At 54.3% G+C, this 15,692-nt stretch overlaps 1 protein-coding gene across 1 annotated transcript; it reads right to left on the bottom strand.

Annotated features, from left to right (window-relative positions):
* Positions 1-6,059: 6,059 nt before the first annotated feature.
* On the bottom strand, positions 6,060-7,620 carry LOC149809299 (putative protein phosphatase 2C 72). Its single transcript, XM_089994905.1, has 3 exons — positions 7,568-7,620; positions 7,149-7,496; positions 6,060-6,387 (listed from the first exon to the last, which is right to left on the bottom strand). The coding sequence occupies exons 1-3, from the start codon at positions 7,618-7,620 to the stop codon at positions 6,060-6,062; spliced, it is 729 nt and encodes a 242-aa protein (XP_089851031.1).
* Positions 7,621-15,692: the final 8,072 nt, after the last annotated feature.

Below are 15,692 nucleotides of genomic sequence, written 5' to 3'. Positions count from 1 at the left end.
AACCGAACGGAGAGAAAACGTGCGCGCAGGCAGGTGAATCAACAAGTGAAGGCTGAGGCGCGGAAGCGGGCGGACTTCGAAGCGGTTGGGGAGGGCTCCGCGTTCGGCTTTGTGCCGCTTGCTGTGGAGTCGTACGGCGCATGGGTGTCGCGGCGTCGCGGTTCCTATCAGAGCTTGGCGATTTGGTAGCGGCGGCGGGTCGGGTGTCTAAAGCCGCTTTTGTCCGGACCGTGCGTCGGGAGCTCAGCTGCTCCCTTTGCAAGGGCAATGCGCGCATGTACTACAACTCTCTCTCATTGCTGTGCGTGTTGGACACAACTTCCAGCCAGGATGTGATGAGCCGGCAGAGGGCCCGGTTGAGGTCTGACTTGCTTCGTTGTTTGTTTGTGTGCTTTGTCTTCCTTTTTCTTTTCTTTTGTTCGTCTTTCGGTAGCCTTTCCTAGATTTGCTGGCCCTGTCGCTTGTAACACTCATATGATTTGAGCGCATCAAGGGCGTCCTTGAAACAAAACATCCTTTCAGCCTGTCCCGTACTCGCGGCTTCCCCGAAATCAAGTTTGCTGCTTGCCGCGAGACCTTCCTTTCAGCAACGCTGACACCACTAAGCAGTTTGTAAAACACATGAAGGCGGAGTTGCTGGCATCGGCGGAGTGTCGCCCAATTTCAGACCAAAAAAAAGAAACGACGACACGCCAACTTTGACATCATGCAAAGGTGTCCGCCCAACATCAAAATGTCTCCGTGACGAGAGTACACAGCACGAGAACCTTGAAAACAATCAATGTCATTCGACACCTCCACCAGCTCGGACCGAAAACACCCAGGTCGCGCCGGTATTGTCAGAACCGTCGATAGGCCCCCCCACCGCCAGCGTGTTGCCGTCCGCGGAGAGCGCCACAGAAGCGCCTTGGTATGATACCTCACCGATCGCATCGTTGGCGACCAGCTTGATGCCTGCCGTCCAAGCGCCCGTCGCCTTCCTTGCAAACACCCAGGTCGCCGCGCCGGTGCGGCGTTCCACGCGCTCACTGGGGAGAGCGGCGTGCCCAGCGTTGGCCTCCGCGTCCAGCCCCGCAAGTGCGCGCTCACCGAGGGGCCTTCCATGGCAGCTGCGGGTCTGGCCGCTGCCCTGGGCATCCAGCACTGCCCCGGCGGCGTCACGGTGTGTGGCACGCCCATTGGCTCGGACGCGTACGTTGCTGCCGCTTTGTCCGACCGCGCGGACGGCATCATCGAGCAAGTGGACAAGCTCATGGCGCTGCCCGTCAGCCATCAGGCGCAATTCGCCCTGCTCCGGTCCTCTCTGTCCATGCGCATGGCGCACCTGCTGCGCACGGTCGCATGGGACCACCTCCAGCCCAGTGTCGTGCGCGTCGAGGATGCCATCATGGTAGCCGCCAACACGCTCTTCCAGGTGCCTGAGGTCGGTGCAGCGTCTACACGTGCCGTGCAACAACTCCGACTCCCTCTCCGGCATGGGGGCTTTGGCCTACGCGATGCAACGTCCCTCGTCGCGGCCGCCCGCGCTCGTGGCGGGAGCCTCTAAGGCGCAAAAGGCCATGTCGATTGGTCTTGACATATGCCAGCCCTTCTCGGGCGCGCTGCGGCCGGCGTTGCTGTCGGCCTGGCAACGCGTCTTCGACGACGCTGCCGGCGAGTGCGAGTGGGCAGAGAGCGCCCGGGACCTGGCGGCGGAGTTCGTGCTTGAGGACCTGCCCCACGTCCAGCGGGCCGTGTCGAGGCTCGTTGGCGATCGTGCGGGCACGGCCATGCTCGACGCCTGTGACACCGACACCGTGGAGCGCCAGCGAGATGCGGCGCGCCTTCGCAGTGCCTCAACTGGCCCGTTGTCAGGCTGGCTTACTGCACTGAACATGTGGTCGGCTCTGCGTCTCACTAACGCAGAGTTTCGCATGGCAGCCCGGCATCGGCTCGGCTTGGGGGTGCCGTCGCTGATTGACATCCCTCCGTGCACCTGCTCCGCTGGCGATTCGACAACGCCGGACCACGCTCTCTCGTGCAAACATAACGCTGGCAAGGCAATTGTGCGCCATGATTCCTGGGCTTCTGCCTGGCGCCATGCCATCCGCCGCGCTGGTTTCGCGTCGAGCGCGGAGCCGCTCTACAGCAGCCTTGCAGCCCCGGGGCGCAAGGGGCTGCCAGTCAACGTCAGGGTGACATCCTCGTGGTTTGGCCTGACGGTGGCGTCCGCATCCTGGACTGCGTCGTCACGCACCCCGCGGCTGCGTCGTACATGCGAGACGCTGCGGAGGCTGGAGGGTCTGCGGCTGCGAAGGCTGAGGCGCAGAAACGGGCGGACTTCGAAGCGGTTGGCGAGGGCTGCGCGTTCGGCTTTGTGCCGCTTGCTGTGGAGTCGTACGGCCGCATGGGTGTCGCGGCGTCGCGGTTCCTATCAGAGCTTGGCGATTTGGTAGCGGCGGCGGGTCGGGTGTCTAAAGCCGCTTCTGTCCGGACCGTGCGTCGGGAGCTCAGCTGCGCCCTTTGCAAGGGCAATGCGCGCATGTACTACAACTCTCTCTCGCGCATTGCTGTGCGTGTTGGACACAACTTCCAGCCAGGATGTGATGAGCCGGCAGAGGGCGCGGTTGAGATCTGACTTGCTTTGTTGTTTGTTTGTGTCGATGTGTGCTTTGTCTTCCTTTTTCTTTTCTTTTGTTCGTATTTCGGTAGCCTTTCCTGGATTTGCCGGCCCTGTCGCTTGTAATAAACAAAGGGACAGTGCTTGGATAGAGTCGGGATCTTGTCAGTACCGATCTCTATCACCTCGCCTAGCGTAGTCTGCCACACTGCCACAGCGAGGCAGCTCATCCTGCCCTATGCTAACGCATCCTGCAACTTGCATTGTGCACTCTTAGCTGTCATACTGACAGCATAACAACTGGTCACAAACCTTATCTATGTCTCGGCTTTAGTGGCTCAGGGCCACTCCCTCCACATCCTAGGGGGACAAAGGAGATCACCATCACTTTGCATGGGAAGACAGTGGGCACATCGGCTTGCAAGGGGGCATCTACATTCTCGACTATCATCAGGGGTACATTGCTTCGACTATCTCTGGGGAATCAGCTGCCATGAGGTGGCACAGGAGATTGGGGCACACCAACTTTGGCACCTTAGCTGACATGCAGAGGAAGGGTCTCCTTCCAGGGTGCACTGTGAGCCCCTCTGATGTTTTGAGAGCTCGAATGGATGAACCCTGTGATCCATGTGCTGAAGGAAAGATGCACAGGACCACTCACTCTGCAAGGGGGGGTAGGGCTACCACGATCAGCTTTCGCTTACACTCTGACTTCATGAGCCCGATTATGACCCCCGCTGTCTTTGGGGCTCACTATGCTCTCACCCTGCTAGATGAAGCCTCGAGATTCTCCATGATTAGACTCATTGCCCAGAAGTCTGATGTCCCCACAGCCCTCCCCACCCTCCTCAGACAGTTTGCTATCCAACGGGGAGCTGCAGTCAAGCGACTGCGCACTGATGTTGGGGGGGAGTATGTCATTGCTGAGCTGGAGCAGGTACTGGACAGCCTGGGCATCTGGCCTAAGAACACGGCTGCCTATACCCCAGAGCAGAATGGCATGGCAGACAGAGAGACTCAACCGCACCCTGATGGAGAGGACCAGAAATTTTCTCAGGGAATCGGGACTTCCTCCATCTCTGTGGGGCCATGCCATCCATCATGCCAACAACATTAGGAATGCTGTTCTCTATGGACCTACCAAGCAGATCCCCTTCTTATATTTCACTGGCATTGACACTGACCTGACCCAGCTCCACCCTTTTGGCTGTGCTGTACATGTACACATCCCAGCTCACAAGCGCCACAAGCTGCAGGCTAAGAGTCAACAGGGACGCTACCTGGGGACTGCTGGACCCCTCAACTCCAAGAATTTCTGGGTCCTCACTTACTCGAAGATCACTGTCTCATGTGATGTGGTGTTCCAAGATAGGCAGCCCCAACCTTCCAGCCCCCCAGCCTCCCAACCCCTCTCCCCACAAGAACAGCTCTCGGTGGAGACAGACCATTTGGACTCAGCTTCCCACCCTGATGACCCTGCCTCACCTACCGCAGCTCCTCCATCCAAAAAACAGCCTTCCCAGCTGCAGCACCTCCCACGATCACCCCGGCCCCCCTGACTGCAGCACCCCTCCTTGATGTTACAACCCTCCCAACTGCAGCCTCCCACCACACTGTTATGGTTCAGCCGGAAATAAGCTTAGGTAACCTACTAATATAAGCAGTTAGAACAATTCTGAGATTAGCATAACATTATTTTGGCATTAAGATCAGCAAGGCCCGAGGTCGGATTGTGCGGTCGGTTTGCAGTCAATTTCGATACGGCAAGAAAACAATAACACAATGTTGGCAATGCCAGAAAAGGTAATGTCAACAATCTCACACAACCGACACGGAGGGATGATCATGTCCACGCATAGTGTATGCTACAAAGACATGATAGATGTGGCATCTATTTAAGAGGCTGGTCACGCCCTTTCTAGGCGGTGCGCAGGTACACCTGCACCAACCATTCTCGGTTCTTTCTGCGCTGCTTGGAATTTCTCACACACTGCATCACACACTAGCAAGTGTACAACTCTCAGCCGCGACAATCTACCGTCGTCTTGTCCGACATGTCAAAACGCTCGCCAGATTACTTGAGGCTTCTTTCTCTCACTACAATGTGCGTCTCCTCAGTCAGCGCCTCCAACAGGCCGGTGGAAAGCGAACATGTGGACGATGCGGCCCTTCCACCCTCAAACACTGAGGACTCACGCAGGCTGGACCGAGTTGGCGGAGCAGTTGGAGAAAAACGAGACATCTTGCCTTGCAAGGGGATTCCAGGATTCGCAGAGCTGCAGTCGCTGTCCTCCGTGCTAGTGGAAAGGGGGTCCGAGTGTCTGCGGTGCATCAAGTTGCTGATTGAGATGAGCATGTCAGGCTTGAGCACAGACTGCAGCTGCTGTGCATCACCGATGGTGAAAGGGGCAACCTCATCTTCCCCGACGTTCCCCAGTAAGCTCCTGCTACCGGAAAAGGTGTCGCGTTGCATGCTCTGACTGCCAACATTGCTGAGCCGCAAATTGACGCCTGCTTCCAGATCGCGGAGGATTGCACCCTTGATCGACTTGAAGGGCTCGAAAGGGCTCCGAGGAATGTTTTCCATTGTGCAACGGTTGGAGGCCACAACGCTCTGTCGATCTGAACTCTGTGTTCGGTGGTACTTTCTCTGTGGACACCAGCTGTCTTGGGTCTCTCGAGAGAAGGTGCGGCTTTCCCGATCCCATATCAGGTGGACAACGACCATGCAGACGTTGTCACCGGTGCGCCTGTGTTTCCATGCCTTGAGTGCGGCTTGCAGCACCAGCATGGCGCTGCACTCAGACGAACCTCCACATGCAACAAGCGATACAACCTGAAGCAAGAACAAAGGTCAAAGGTCCGCACTCTCAGCATACAGATCTATCGTTTTTGTGTCATCAAGTGGGCCATGTGTCGAGTGGCGCTACCTGTTTTTGGACCTGAAAATGCTTTGCAGCAGCGGCCCCATGAGCTTGAGACGAGGGCATGGCTTCCTCACCAACAGAGCATGCAGACTGGCCACAATGCGTGGATGTGTGCATGACTACGCCATGAGAATGACATTGGCGAAGGCCCATGTAAGCATATATGCGTGCGCATTGTGTGCACTGGCTCGGATTGAGTCGCTCCAATGCGAAAGCCGTCCTCCAAGGCATGCAGTTTGGCTTACTCCGTGGGAGCATCTGGAAAATGGCGCCTGGCGATATACCTGTCAGCTTTCCTGTATCTGACTGTGCCCGTCGACGTGACCGTGAGGGCTACAACACCACATGACTGTCCTGACGCGGGTTCGAGACTGTTGCACCTGCTCACTGTCAGACAGGCCAGAGATAGGTAAAACCTAGTGACTAAAGGGCGATACCCGCAACTCTCTACTGACTGAAGGGCGAGACCCGCAATCCTGTAGTCCTCTCAGGCTCATGTCTATATGCACAGTATGCCGTGTTGGGTTCGAAGATTAAACGCATGTGCAACATGTCAACAAGAGATGCCCACAGAGGTTGTGAGAACAAGCAATACGGGGCAATGAGGGTACCTCCTGGTTGGACAGAACGTCCCACACACCATCTGTTGCAATGATGATATACTTGTCAGTGCCGGGCTTCAAGTCAAAGCAGGTGATTTCGGGAACGCATGTGCAGCCAACGCTCTGTGCAATGTCGTCGCCAATGGAGCGTGTGATCATGATGCCTGGTGCTGGTGCATCTTTGAGCCAGAGCCGTGGCTCCCCAGCCAAAACACCCCTGATCCGGGACTGCTCTACTCTTGCTCCACATTTCTCCACCCTGCATATCATACTATTTATAACGTCAGCTGTGATAATGGCCTTCATGGCCGGAGGTGTTACATTGTGGCACCGCATACCGCATCTATTTCGAGCTAAGCAGTAGCCCAAAATAATAAACCTGAGGCAAGCCTCGCAAGTACCGTCATAAGGCGGAGCATGCAATCAGAGTTTGCAAGCTAGAAGGGCAAGCAGGCGCATCACAGATGAGTCACGAGATCACCATCGCAGACTAGCTATAAACTAGTGTACTCCAGTACAACCACATACACTCATTCCAACTTTCGGCGACGCAGCAGCAGATGCATTTGTTGCATTGTGATCCTGTCTGTGCAGACCTCGACCATGACGTTTCCAGTCACCCATGATATGAATTCCAGCGCTCCCGGGCAGTGTTCATCTCAACAGAGATTTCAGTGGAGGGGGCATTGTGCTGCTGAAGCCTTATACATAGAAATGGCATGGCTTGCACACAGGTGCAGCACACTGAGCACAGACTGTGTGATTTGCGGGAGTAGATGCCCAAACATGCACGTTTGCTTGGAACAGAAATGGAGGTCGAATCCCAATCTGGCAAGCACTGACTGAGCAATGCAGGTCACTGGGCACAAAGTTAACATCACATCACAATCCGCCACATGGCTCAAACGACGCCTCAAATCGTTGTCGTCGTCAAGTCAGCCGAAAATGCCGCGGCACTTCACCCCCTTGGGTACAGTGCTGTGGGGTCAGCTGTTGGCAGGAATGGTGGGGTGTGCGCACCGGACTCGTTCACTTTCACGAGCTGCGCGATGGTCACTCGAAAGTGCTGTTGCCACCATCCCACCTTGCTCCGATGCAGATCCCATGATCACTCGTGAATCTCCACACGTAGCAACGTACGCCTTTATCCCATGCATCACCACCACGCTGGATGTGGAACCCGATGTTGAAAGGTCTAGCCCTTGGCGCCTCACGCACCAGTCCGTGATCGTGAATGCATCCATCAGCGCCTTTGTTACCTGCACAAAAGTGCAGCAGCCAACGTTGAGCTGGCTGATTATGACGTTTCCGTTTTCCCTCGGTCGAGCAGCTGTCGGCATCGAGAGCAGAGATACCTTGATATCCTGGCTGTTGCACAGAAGGTGTACTCCGCATCTAGTCATCAATAATGATCGCGTGCTTACGCGCAGTGCGCAAACCCTAGAAGCGCAGGTCCGCATATCCATCTGCGAGCCTGCGCTTGTTGCGCCATCCTTGATCTGAGCGCGCACTCTTGCCGTAGAGGTTTCCTGTCTTGCATATATTGCCGTCGCCCTACGGGCACTTGTTAAGTCTCCGAAATATCTCAGACAGGTTATGGGCCCAGCGCGCTTCCACTGCGCACGAGATCGATGAAGACATGAATTAAGACAAGACCTCGACTCCAAGATGGCGACAAGAATTATAAGGGATGGGCCCCAGGAGACACTGGGAGAGGACACCTGGCCATTCTGGAGTGAACAGATGCGTGCTTTTCTCTTTATCAAGGGGTGCGCACATTGGAATGAGACAGAACTGCCTGACGATGCTGCACCCGAGGATGTACTGAATGCCAAGACTGCTATGAACTGGATGAAGCTATGCGTCTCCACACGCTGGGCGAGACGTATCAGGAACCTAGAATCGCCCTTTGCAATTTGGCAGGCGTTTCAACAGCACTATGTCCAGCACCTCCGCACCAACATAATCGAATTCCAGCAGAGGCTCTTCACCATGAAACAGGGACCGTCGCAAACTGTGGACGACTACATGGATCAGGCATTGCTACTCAATGACCGCCAGGAAGCCATGGATGCGCCTCTACCTGACCACACCTTGGTCAGCCACGTCATCTCCTCTCTCAATGCCTCACTGGCTCTTGCGAGACCCATGCTCACTCTGAATGCAGCAGGATACACCATGGACACACTGAGGACTGCACTCTGCACTGTAGCCAGGCAGCATGCCTCCCCTCCACAAGCCAACCTGACGATGGGGAGACAGGGTAGAGGAGAGAGGGACAGATCCAGCAACACCAGGAGTCCAGCAGGTGGAGCACCCACATCAGGAGGGGCAACCGACAGAAGAATCCAGTTGAGGGAAAGAACTGCAACCACTGTGGCAACCTGGGCCACATTGCCCCCTACTGCCTCCTGAAGTTCATGCAGAAGATGGAGGAGCTGCACTGCAGTGACCAGCCTTCAGGCTATGCGCCTGGCTTCCCTAAGCGAGGTACTCCCCCTTCCTCATTGCCATTCACCCAGGAGTCCTCTGCCAAGCCCCAATCGATTGTATGTTCACTGTCACTCCATGACTCAACACCACAACTTGAATGGGTACTGGACAGTGGGGCCTCTGCGTGCATGTCCAAAGAGAAGGGGGGTATCCTTGACTATGTGGAATTTGACAGACCTAGAGAAGTGCACTTTGGCAATGGCTCTGTTGAACTGGCTTTTGGGAGGGGCAGGTCACCATTCCCACCGCTCATGGCAACATTGCTTACAGCAGACTCTCTATGTGCCACAACTAGTCACCAACATGCTGTCCGTCTCCTCTCTGGTAGCTCAGGGGCTTTCTATGCGCATCCAAGGGGAAATTGATACGATTATCATCACCATGGGTGGGAGATCGTCGGGACAGCCAGCTTACAAGGGGGCAAATATGTGTTGGATGGACAGAACGGCTATGTTGCTCTGCTGCCACAGCTGAGTCAGCTGCCATGCGTTGGCACAGGAAGCTGGGCCACACTAACTTCGGCACTCCAGCTGAGAGACAGAGGAAGGGACTCATTCCTGAGTGCACAGTCACTGCACCTGAGTTTGTGAGAGCTGCCACTGACGAGCCCTGTGACCCCTGTATGGAGGGGAAGATGCACAGAGTGTCCGACCCCCCTAGACAGCAGAGAACCACAGCCATCAACTTCAGACTGCACTCTGACCTCATGGGGCCCATGAGGGTTCCAACTGTGAAAGGGGCACGCTATGTCCTGACTTTGCTGGATGAGGCCTCTGGTTTTTCCATGATTCAACTGCTTGCTCACAAGTCTGATGTCCTCTCTGTCTTGCCTTCTCTCCTCCAGCAGTTTGCAACACAGAGTGGGGCTACAGTCAAGAGACTCAGGATGGAAAATGGGGGGGAATATGTGGGTGCAGAACTGCAGGGAATCATTGAGAACTTGGGCATCTGGCCGGAGAACACTGCTGCCTACACCCCTGAGCAGAATGGGATGGCTGAGCGATTGAACCGCACTTTGATGGAGAGGACTAGGACCTTTCTAAGGGAGTCTGGTCTACCTCTCTCCCCGTGGGGACATGCCATCCACCATGCAAACAATGTCCGGAACTCAGTCATCTTTGGACCCACCAAGCAGATCCCGTTTCTATACTTCACTGGTGTTGATCCTGACCTGTCTCTACTCCACCCCTTTGGCTCAACAGTTCATGTCCACATCCCTGCCTCCAAGCGTCACAAACTGCAGGCCAAGAGTCAAAAGGGACGCTATCTAGGGACAGCTGGGCCTCTGAATTCCAACAACTTCTGGATTCGTGTTGACAACAAGATCACCATCTCATGTGATGTTCGTTTTCAGGATGAGCAGCCTCCAAACCCCCCAGCTCCCAACGCTACAACCCACCTTTCCTTACCAGAGCTTGAAGTGGAGCCAACATAGGAATCCACTGACCCAGCTCTCCCCTCTGATGGCTCGGACCCAGTTCTCCCAACCCCTTCAGCTGCAGCCCCTCCTTTGGATGCTCCAGCCCCTCCAGCCAGCCAACCAGTCTGCTCCTCACCATTCCTTCCTCTTCTTCAAGGAACTCCCACTATCAGCAGGCCCCTGCAATCCTCCCAATCCCTACCCCTCCAGGCTCCCTCAGCCTCCATGGACTCTCCAGACCAGCAGCATGCCTCTCCAGATACAGCCCTTCCTTCTGATGACTCCAGCCCAAACCAGGAATTACCAACTCTGGATCTGCTGGAAGAGACTGCCGAGACATCAGGTGTGCTCCCTGATCCCCCTGAGCTGACTGCAGGGGGAAATGACATTGCGCCTGATGCTGAACTAAACGTTGCACCAGCATCAACATCAGGGCATTGGCAGTCAGCCAGGGGGAATAGGGAGAGCACTAGGAGGGCATGTGGGAAGTATTCGGCCCACACTACATCAGGTGGACATGGGAAGAAGAAGAAGTCTGTCTCGTTCAACATTCCATCCTCCAGAGAACCCACCATGATCCCTGAGCCTAGCCTATCCCAGTCCACCACCACTCCTACTTACTCAGCTAATGCTGCCAGGGTGGTGGGCTTTGAGCCTGACCCCAAGACTGTGGAAGAAGCACTAGCCAGACCAGATGGGGAAGAATGGGCTAGGGCAATTGATGCAGAAATGGCTTCCCTGTATGAGAGACAAACATGGGAGGTTGTGTCACTACCAGCTGGGACCAGAGCTGTTGGCAGCATGTTTGTTCTAGAAGTAAAAGGGATGGCAGATATAAGGCCAGACTTGTAGCTCAGGGCTTCTCATAGAGGGAGGGCATTGACTACAATCAGACGTTTGCTCCGGTCTCCACCCATGCCACACTCAGAACCTTCTTAGCCACAGCAGCAGAGCAGGACCTGGAGATACGACAGGTGGACATCAAAACTGCCTTCTTATATGGGGACCTAGAGGAGGTGGTGTATATGAAACATCCTCCTGGGTACCCTGGTCCTCCAGGCACTGCTTGCAGGTTGAAGCACTCTCTGTATGGGCTAAAGCAGGCCAACAGACAGTGGCACCTCAAATTCAAGGAGCAGCTGCTGGCCAAGGGATTTACCCCATCTCATGCAGACCCTGCTCTGTTCATCAGGGTTGACAGCAAGGGGAAGGTTCTGGCCATGGTCTATGTGGATGACTGTCTCATTGCTGGCAAAACATCTCAAGAGGTTCAGGAGGTCATCAGGCTCCTCTCTTCACTCTTCGAGACTAGGGACCTTGGGGCACCGGAGGACTTCTTGGGCATTCAGATTGTCAGAGATAGAGCCAAGAAGACCATCAGCATCCATCAGAGACAATACATTGAGAAACTCCTGGATGACTATGACCTCACAGGAGCCCCACACAAGCACCTCCCCAGCTCAGCCTTCAAAGAAGGCCTTCCACTATCCCTTCCTCTCTCCTCCAAATATCCCTCTCTGGTAGGATCGCTCCTCCACCTGGCCAACTGCACTCGACCAGACATCTCCCACCTGGTAGGAGCTCTGGCCAGGCATCTCAGAAAATCTCTCACCTGCCATTGGAAGGCAGCTACCAATCTCCTTCACTATCTCTCTGGCACGAAGGATCTAGCCTTGATCTATGGCACTACTAAGGGCTTTGTGGGCTACACGGACTCAGACTTTGGAGGAGACAAGGAGACAAGACGCAGCACAACTGGAGCCACCTTCCTCCTCCATGGAGCAGCAGTGACATGGCAAAGCAAACTCCAACCTACCGTCTCACTCAGTACAACCGAGGCTGAATATCAAGCAGCAGGAGCTGGAGCTCGTGAGGCTCTTTGGCTGAGGAAGTTGCTACCTGAGTTGGGGGTACCTGTCATGGGGGCTGTAATAGTAAAGGGGGAAAATGAAGCGGCCATCAATCTGACGAGTAATCAAATGACGACTCCATGCAGCAAACATATTGATTGACATAGCGCATCATTTTGCCCGTGAAAGAGTTGCATCTGGCGAGATTACTTCTGTACATGTACCCTCAGCTGTGAATGTGGCAGACATTCTTACCAAGGCTTTGCCTTGGGATTTGTTCTTGAGCCATGTGGCTGGGTTAGGCCTTTGCAGGCTACATTAGAATTTGCTTCTTGTCTTTGTCCTGTCTTTTCATTAGTGGTGACCACATGAGGGGGATGTTGCACAAAAGGTGTACTCCGCATCTAGTCATCACTAATGATCGCGTGCTTACACGCAGTGCGCAAACCCTAGAAGCGCAGGTCCGCATATCCATCTGCGAGCCTGCGCTTGTTGCGTCATCCTCGATCTGAGCGCGAACTCTCGTCGTAGAGGTTTCCTGTCTTGCATATATTGCCGTCGCCCTACGGGCACTTGTTAAGTCTCCGAAATATCTCAGACACTGGCACGGGCATCACCATTGAGAAGTCGAGGAGTATGGCGCAGAGATTCCACCATTTTGTCTTTTCTTGTACGCAGGCAAACAAAGTGAAGCAGTACATGAAAAGGCCGCCGAGAATGATAGAAACCAGTCTGCTCTGCATGCACAAACAGGCGAGGCTCAAATTGCAGATTGGCGATGGCATGCTATTGGCAGATTGAGGGAAAACAATTCACAGGCCCCGCACCGTCAATTTATGCAAACTATGGCAAATGGGCATAAATTGGCTATGGGCGGTGACAACTATGAGACACACTTCGTATGCATCATTTTTGTCTTGCCATTGTTGGGCAACATCAAAGCAGAACCACCTGCCGCCTGTGAGGGATGGCTCGGTGACTGCACTGCGTGACAAGTACAGATGCGAGTACAGATACTAGTAAGGTGTTACAGGACTGAGACAACCATGCACACACCTCCTTCGGCCCAGAGTCGGTCATTGTATGTGGTGAAAGGATGTGCTTGAGAATGACGGGCATCACTTGGGCAACAATCACTGCAACATCTCTGCCCTGTGGCCCGTGTCCGTCACAGACGATGAAGTGGTTGTTGGCATTGTTGTTGTTGACTTGCATGCTAAAGTGGTCCTGATTTTCCCGCTTTCTGTCTGACCTGCTGACCAGGCCAATGTGCTTCAAACCTGTGGCCTGCACGCAAATGCAACATGCAACTCAACCCCTTCAAACTTCAAAAGCAGCAGACATTTTGTCTTGACGAGATTGCATGGAGGGTTGCTGTGGCAAGGGTGGTTGACAGGCTCAACGTCGTGAGATCGCCAGTTTGATGATGCTGCTTTGTGGTGGGGCCCACGCCTGCAAACTGGGCTCAACAGAAGCTCAAATACATGGCATATGCTGGCAACAGCGATCAAGTCCTGACCTCCTGCGTCAAGTAGCTGAGTCGCACAAAGTGGTACGGAGTGAACAAACCAGCCCATGGGACGGACGCAATTCACAAGGCCCACAAAACTATGAGATGCATACCACAGAGAGGCTAGGCAAACTGTTGGACTCTCGCTGCACTGACAGCACTGATGGTTTGAGAAGCATTTGTGGTCACATCCCCGCTGAACGACTGATGCTCTTCCGTTGATGCGAGTCAGTCCGCTTCGCGTTCAAGCCGAACAGACAGAGAAAATCATGATGCAAAGCGAGATGTGCTTGTACCGGTATAATCTAGTTTATGGATAGTCTGCGCTTTGTGATCCCGTGACTCATCTGTGATGCGCCTGCTTGCCCTTCTAGCATGCGTGCTCGGATTGCATGCTCGCCCTTACAGCGGAACTCGCGAGGCTTGCCTCAGGTTTTTTGTTTCGAGCTACTGCTTAGCTCGAAATAGATCCTCCTCCGCGGTTTGCCGTGGCTCCCTCCTCGAAAGTGTTGTTTGCGGTGCGAGTATGCGGTGCGACAATGTAACACCTCGGGCCCGAGAAGGCCATTTATCACAGCTGACGTTTTAATGTAGCCAGCCTCGGAGGCGGACCGCAGACGAGCAGACAGCACCGCCCACATCGCTCAAAGAGAGCTTCGCACCTCGGTAAAAAGTTGAACACGTGGCACTGTACATGAGGCCAAACTTGCGGCGTGCTCCGTTTGCGTGAGCCCTTTTGGTTCATCACTGGCCTCTCCGCTATTGCGTCTATGACCAGGCAAATGATCGCTCAGCAGATGCATTTCAGGTATTCCTGGCAAGCTACTGGGGGAGCTGGCTGAAGGTTCAGGGCCAATTGAGGTGGGCCCATTGCCTCCAAGAGTTAGCAGGTTGGACGTTGGAATGTCCTTGATGACATCCTTCACCTCGTTGAGCGAGATTGGAAGAGGATCACTCCTTCTAGGAACCTCGTAGGTGCATTCCCTGGTTCTCCTCTGTCCCGGATTTGATGCAAGCCCATTGCCTGACATCAGTCTGTCCAAATCCCCGAACGTATCCTCTCCCTGGCAAATGTTGAAGAGCCACTCGTCCTCTGCTTCATTGTTGCGGCAGCTCAGATTGGATTCCCAGTATTGTGCAGTGATGGCGGAATCTCTGAGTTGGGAATCCGTGGTCCTATGCATTTCCGGAAGTTCGAGCATGTGCCGATCAGGCTTGATGGGAGCCATTGCTGGGGAGTCGCTCGCTGCGGCCACGGTACTCTGCGCGATGTCTGGTACACGAGATCATGTACGAGGTGCATACGACGACCCGCTCGTAACGTGGCATTAGCACGAGCATTAGCGGGTCATCGTAAAAAACGATGAATTGTCGCAACACTATCGCATAACTCTTGTCGTTTTCGGCGCCGGCCAGAGTTCCCAAGCGGCTGTGGGACGGCTCAGTGACGTTTTCGGGAATCGGCGCAACAACTTCTTGGCCTCAGTCTGAGCGTAAAGCCACAGATGACTACGTATATTGCAGGTCTCGAAGCGTTTGCTTCATCTTCCTCAGCGCTATAGATACTTCCATGCTTAGCTTGTTCCACCCTTGGGGTATGTATAATGTATCGTGGAGCGCGCACATGCAAGGAGCCTAAAAATAGCTAGTTCGTGAACAGCCTGAAAACACACACACACTTTGAAACATAGTCAAATATGTCGTTTCATGTCCTCACACGTCAAGTAAGGAAAGGTGCGATGCAACGCACCTGCACGCAACCCATGGCAACCGTCGAAACCAACCGGAGAACGTTACATCAGCGGTTGGCAAAAAGCTGTACCATCTGGGCAGCGTCTCTGAACACGCGCATTTTCGCTACAGAACGAGCACACATAAATGTCGTGGACAAGGTTTCTTACGCCATGTAAGACTCTTGGCTTGTCATAACGTCGTGACGTATCCGACATGCATGTGTATATGCCAAGAATCGAGGCACTGTGCATGGTGACAAACTTGAGACTCAACGAGCAGAGAAATCTCGTGATTTATTGACCCATGCGACAATTCGGTAAGTTAAGATGAGTTTTACGGTGATCGCAATGCCCGTGTCCGGACGGCAAAAAGTGGCGGACGCCCGCTGTAGATTTGGGGATGGGAATCCCCGAAACACGCAGAGCTCTATTCAATATCACTGATACAACTTGTGAGATCGTCAAGCTGCACCGATGCTTTCCAGTATGCGCTGGTGGCACACTGTCACTGCCTCCCCGTGACTGGTACCTGGGCTATCTACAGATGACAACATGACC

Source organism: Nuphar pumila, unplaced genomic scaffold, assembly GCF_984573655.1.
Source record: "Nuphar pumila unplaced genomic scaffold, dmNupPumi1.hap1.1 HAP1_SCAFFOLD_1420, whole genome shotgun sequence".
NCBI lineage: Eukaryota > Viridiplantae > Streptophyta > Magnoliopsida > Nymphaeales > Nymphaeaceae > Nuphar > Nuphar pumila.
This window is presented reverse-complemented; position numbering and strand designations above follow the sequence as displayed.